Source organism: Fukomys damarensis, unplaced genomic scaffold (genome assembly GCF_012274545.1).
Source record: "Fukomys damarensis isolate Sample0158 unplaced genomic scaffold, DMR_v1.0_HiC HiC_scaffold_20, whole genome shotgun sequence".
NCBI lineage: Eukaryota > Metazoa > Chordata > Mammalia > Rodentia > Bathyergidae > Fukomys > Fukomys damarensis.
The window spans coordinates 43,664,861-43,671,306 of NW_022900932.1; the positions used below are offsets into that span (position 1 = coordinate 43,664,861).

The following is a 6,446-nucleotide window of genomic DNA, read 5'->3' on the forward strand; positions in this document are numbered from 1 at the left end:
GAGACTGACCTGGAACTCACTATGTAGCCCAGGCTGGTCTCGAACTCACAGTGATCCTTCTGCCTCAGCCTCCCGAGTGCTGGGATTACAGGCGTGTGCCACCATGCCCGGCGCTGGGGTTTTTGTTTTGGTTTGGTTTGGGTTGGGAGTTGGCAGACTCCTGCATCTACAGAAAATGGCCTCTCCTGTACCCGACTAATCCCTGTGAAGTACCCTGCCACCACTTCTTTCCTTGCTCCAAACCTGCTATGAGCCACTTTCACTGTCCTTTCTCCTGTTAGAATGTGTCAACATATAAAAAAGCAAAAGGCATACAACTTCCTCCTCTGCCCTCCTCAGCCACTTGTGCTAATCCCATTGGATTAGCAATCTGTTTACTCTTCCCTACATCTCAGGAGTGAACATATACGTTCTCTAGGGTACTTGCATCCACCCAGCTCAATCTGAGAGTGAGGGATACCTGACAAGGCAGACACCCAAAGGATAGACTTAGATATTTTTGTCATACCACTAAGAAAAGTCTAAATGAGTTTCACTTTTAAGAGGAGCTCCTGGGTAGCTCAAAGATATATCTAGAGGCAGAATTCAATTGACCTATACTCTAGCTTTCCCAATTAGGAAGACTAGGTCAGACATTTTGCAAAGCCTCACTATTTTTTCCTGATGTATCATGCTCAGGGAATGTACATGGGTAATGGAGTTGTGCTCCTGATAATATACAAAGAGCAAATGTACTGGCACTAGAGGAGGCACTGTGTAAGTTTCATCTGATCCTAAAACCTTCTTTTGTCCCCCAAAGTATATATGGAAATAAATTTCCATTACCTGTTGAGAAAGGCATGAAGTAGTCACTTTTCTTAAAGTTGCCATTCTCATCCAGAAAGTGGCCAGGATCAAATATCTCTGGATTGGGGAATTCTTGGTCATCGTACAGCACGGAAGTCAGAGATGTTATTAAATCTGTGCCCTGGAAATGACAGATGAAATGAGTTATTAAGATTTTGAGTGGATACAATGGAAATGATCTAGACCAACCTCTGATTTATAAATGAGGAAGTAGATATCCAAAGAAAAGTAGCACTTCCAGAGAGACAGACAGACCAAGTAATAGCAAAGACAAATTTAAAGCCAGGAGAAGTGACTATGCTGAGGTGCCCTCCATTAGCAGTTCAAACACTGAGTACTTTGGAATTTGGGTGCAAAATTTTCAGAATCTGCTCTATTACAAAGCTGGGAACTGGTGCCTATCTCACCTATTGCTGTATTTCATCACTTCAGGTTTTGTACATTTTATATGTGGATTATGGCTTAAAATGGAAACCGCTTGCCCTTGAAAAGTTAGGAATTTTTAGAATTCTTTCATTTTGGAAATTTTTAAAATGGAAGTTTGTTCTATTTACAGATGATTTGGAAGATGATATCAACAAGTACACCAACACATTGTTTGTCACTGGAATAAAATGTGTTTTTCTTAATTTAAAAAATGAGGGGATTTTTTATTACATATGGACCCTAAAACACAGCAAAGAGACTTAGAAAAGTCATTTCCCAATAGTACAGCTAAGGTCATCAACCATCAATGTTAAAATTTTGGGCAAATTGGGAAACAACATTTACAATATCTTAAAGGACCATCCATTTTAAAAATTAATTCCTTTTGAAAAGCAGAAACTTAACAATGGAGAGATCTGGAAGATAACTCCTTCGTGAGTGCTATGTTAAGCAACACGAATGATGAGACAAAGTGAAATTATGTGGCTCTAGGTACAATGTGATAAAGTGGGACATACATAACATCATTTAATGTTATGCCCAAAACACATAACTAGCATCTAAGCCCCTGGAAAACATTCACATAAAACCAGACTGAGGAACATTTTACATGTCAGGGGCTTCAACACTTCAAATACTTCAGTATATCAAAATGACACAAAGGAAAAGGAAATGTTCTTGATTTAAGAGAGCTAAAGGGACAAGAAAACCAGATTTGTTTCTTCATTACATTATTAGAAGTTCTCTAAAATTCTATAAACGTTTTAGGATAACTGGAAAAATGTAATTATATACTGTCATCTTATTGGATTTGTTTGTTTGTTTTTGGTACTGGGAATTGAAATCAGGACCTTCTGCCTTGCAAGGTAGGCAGCAGAACCACTAAACTAAACCCCCAACACCTGTCATATTATTTTATTGATAATTTCTTGAATATAACTGCAGTTAATGTTGTGTAGCAGAAGATCTTTTGTGGTTTTTTATACAATGAGGTAATACTCAGCCATAAAGAAGAATAAACTTGAGACATTCCTAAGTAAATGGATGCACCTTGAGACCATACTCAAGTGAAATAGATCAGATACACATGTGCGAATATAGCATTGTCTCTGTCTCTCTGATGTGAGAAAATGAAAGTGTACTTGAAGACCAAAATGTATAATATATATTGTGGAATGGGAAGAAAATGATCAAATGGGAAGAAGAATTAGGGAAGGGGCCAGGGGAAAGGAAGGAAGATAAAAGGATAAAATGGAAACAAAGCTTTTGTAAATGAGGAAGGAAATAGGGGTTGAAGGGAGGGGAGGACAGGTACAAATACCCTGTGATGAAGGCAATCATTATGTATATGTAAAATGAACCAATAAACTTAATTTTTAAAAAAGAAGGCTTTATTCTTGGAAGATATAAGCAGAAATATTTAGGTATGAAGTGTGATAGATTAGATATCTAGAAATTGTATATATATGCATTTTATATATGATATATGTATTTTCTGTGGATTCACACACTTTCTTTTAAAATATTTATATTTTCAATTCAAAGTTAGAAATTCTATGTCTCAGAGTTTTCAAAACTTAAGCATATAATTTTGTTGTAAAACAATGAACTTATTAGTTCTTTAAATTGTTACTTGGTATATTTTCAAACAAACAATAAAGAATCTCAGTTATAAAAGCAGATATATGTTTATCAAAAAGGGTGAGATGGTTGAATATCCATGAAGAAAAGAATGATAAACATTGCTTCACACCATAAGTTAAAATGAACTTTTAATAAAATGTAGTCCTATATGTAACAGGTAAAACTATAAGACATTTAGAAGAAGGCTTAAGAGTGAGTATTTGAGACTTTGTGCTGGAAAATAATATTTTATATAGGAAGAAACATAAGAAGGCACAAATTAAATCACTTGACAAGTTGGGTTCCATGCAAAATTAAAACTTCTCCTTGAAAGACATTTTAAGGAATCAAAAGTTATATAAAAAGAAAAAAGCTCAGCATAGAAGTAAAATTTTGTAAAACTTACCATAAAGAATTTTTATATGAAATTAAACAGCAACAATTAAAAATAAAAATTCAAGCACCCTGTGTCAGTTACTTTTCTCTTGTTGCTGAGACAAAATACCTGGCACCAAAAGTTAAAGGGGAAGGGATTTGTTTGGCTTACAGTTATTAGAAGTTTTAGTCCATAATTGGCTGGCTCCAAGGGAGGGATGACAAACAGGCCTAGCAGAGCAGAAACATCATGGCACTCACCAGGTAGCAAAGGTAACAAGAGAGTTTAACAGCATCTTTTGGCCCCTTTTATCTTACTCCCATTCTGGGATTTGTGCAGTGCCAAACTAATCATTCATGTATAGCAGTGTAGTAATCACATGCCCTTAAACCCAACATTGTAACACATTCCAGATTCAACTACCCTGAAGAAGAAAGTCCCACCTCCTCTGCATGAGGCTTTGTGCAGGGGGATATCTAAACACATACCATACCGCACCCCAATAAAAATGATTATATAATTTGAGCAGAGATAGTTTTAGAGAAGATAGATGAATGGACTATCAACACATGAGAAAAAGCAAAACATATGTATTCACCAACAAAATGGGAGTTGAAACAAATTGTGATCTCCTTACCCCAAAACAATAGTGTCGGAAATACGGAAAAACAATCAGTGAAAAAGTGTGGAGAACATCTGCAGCAACTGGGATTGTCATATATGGCTAATGGCAATGTAAAATGGCACAGCGATTGTAAAAAACTGTTTGGTGGTGTGACAAAAGGTTAACATTTAAAAGACATTCGTATCCCTAGGTATTATTCATAGAAATGAAAATTTGTCTCCATAAAGGAAATTATTCAAATGTTCATAGCACCTTTATTAAAATGGTAAAAAACTAAAAAGAACTCAAACACACATCAACTAGGGAACACATAAGCAATACATGGTTCTCCTTATTGTGGAATCCTACTCACAAATAAAAAGAAGCAAACTAAAGTAGAATAACAAGAATGAATTTCACACACATTCTGCCATGTAAAAAAGCCAGAGAAAAGGCTCATACTGACTATAAATTATTCCACTACTGTCATGTCTCATTATTTTCAACCTTCAGAGGGTAAAATTATAAGATTAAAAATAAAATCAATGGTTATCAGGGCTACAAGTAATAGAAAGGAATATGAAGGAAATTTGAAAAAGATGGAAATGTTTTATATATTGACTGTTTTGATGGTTGCATGAATGCATGGAGCCAAGAATGTAGCTCAGCAGCACAGCGCCTGCCTGGCAAGTGGGAGGCTCTGAGTTCGATTCCCAGTACAAAAAAAAATTTGTATATAGTAGCCAAAATCCATTAAACTCTATACTTGAAAGGGTATATTTCACTTTACATATTTTTTCCAATTAAAAAATGGAATATTACATTAATATATTAATCTATTGAAAAGTAAATCTTCCCATTTAACCACTCACAGGCTTTCTAGAAACAACTATTTCCATCAACCACTTTTATGTACTTCCACTGAATATGCACTTCCAGAGACATTCTGTGTATCAGGCAGGTAAATCTAAATATAGGGTTACCGCTTGTCACTTTGTAGATTTTTTTTTTACCCTCAAAGGAAAGTATCAACTACATCTTCATTATTGTATATATCACAATAATTTGGATATGGCCCCAGATCAACAAATATACATCAGACTTTCTTGTGCTATGTAAATTGAATATGTCATTACAGCACTGATGAATATTTAGATGGTTTTAAATTTTCTATTATGAGTAATAATGTTAAGGCAAAAACCTCTGGACACGCTTCTGCTAACTTACTCCCAAGCATAATATACACACCAAGAGTTGTCAGTCTTGCCCTATAGACTAGTATATATTTTATTTTGGTGGATATTATCAAATTTCACTTCAAAAAGATGTACTTATTCATATCATGGCAGCAATACATGGAAGTATTCATTTTTATGCATACTTCACTAATACATGTTTTTCAGCTTTCAACTTCATCAATATATTTTCCTATGAATGAATCTAATTTCTCAGTCTTATTCCATTTTATAGAAAAACCACATCTTCTTTATACTCCTAAGTGAAATAAATGAGTCACACATGTGTAAATACTGAATCATTTCTCTGGTGTGAAAAAATATAATAGTACATAAGATCTTAATAAGATAATTGACCATGTGAAATAGGAAGCTCCTTCTAGGTATTGTCCCCCAAAATTTAAAGACATAATATTATAGAGATACATGTGTAGATAGCAGCACAATTCATAATAGGTAAATCTTGGTGCCGATATGTCCACCAACAGATGAATGGATAAAGAAAATGTAGTATTTATACATCAGAGAGTATCACAATACCTAGAAGGAGAATAGCTGGGTCAAGTGGAATTTCCATTCATATATATATATCCATATATATATTCTTAGCTATATATACATACATAAGACAGAGGGGGGGGCTGGGGATTTAACTAAGTGGTGCTAGTTCCTTGTTTTCCAATCCATTATCCCTTTCCTCCCTTTCTCTTCCCTGCATTTCTTTCTTTTCTTCTTCTTTTTATTCAGTCTATTGGTACAATCTAGGTATACAATACAATTACATTCATCATTGGGATTCTGTACCTTTACATAATAGGTCTTGATTCTCATTTTTCCCCTTGTCCCTGCCCTCCCTTCACCCCCTCCTCCCCTCCCCATTTACAAACACTTTATTTCCATTTTTTCAGTTTCTCATATTTTTTTCCTCTCCCTTATTACCTTTCCCCCACCCTTCCCACTTTCCTTACACCTTTAGCCCTGTACTTACTATTGGTGCTGCCAACTTTGGAAAAAGTCATCCCAACTTACTGTGTTGAGTTGTACATTGCACAGAAATGGACAACCACATTGGTCTAGAAATGTTAATTTATTTTATTTTTTATTTTTTATTTTTTTTCCATGTGTACAGGGGTGACACATCGTACTAAATATGTAAGGTCCTATCTACGTGGGTTTGATTACAGAAACTAATAAAGTATTCTCTAAATAATGAAAAAAGAATAAGATATGACTATAAGAGTGAGAAGCAATTTAAATATGTTCAGGGGCCATTTTCATGTCCAGAATTAAGGATTATTTTGATGTTACATCATTGCCTTTTCTCTTTTACTTTCCT

General features: G+C 34.9%; 1 protein-coding gene across 3 annotated transcripts in view; it reads right to left on the bottom strand.

Annotated features, from left to right (window-relative positions):
- Positions 1–6,446, bottom strand: part of LOC104867652 (cytochrome P450 2C55) — a 28,257-nt gene that overhangs the window by 1,711 nt on the left and 20,100 nt on the right. For all 3 annotated transcript variants that reach the window (XM_010632063.1, XM_010632062.1, XM_010632064.1), the window contains one exon: positions 826–967. In XM_010632063.1, the coding sequence (XP_010630365.1) occupies positions 826–967 (142 nt within the window). The remainder of the gene's footprint in view (positions 1–825; positions 968–6,446) is intronic.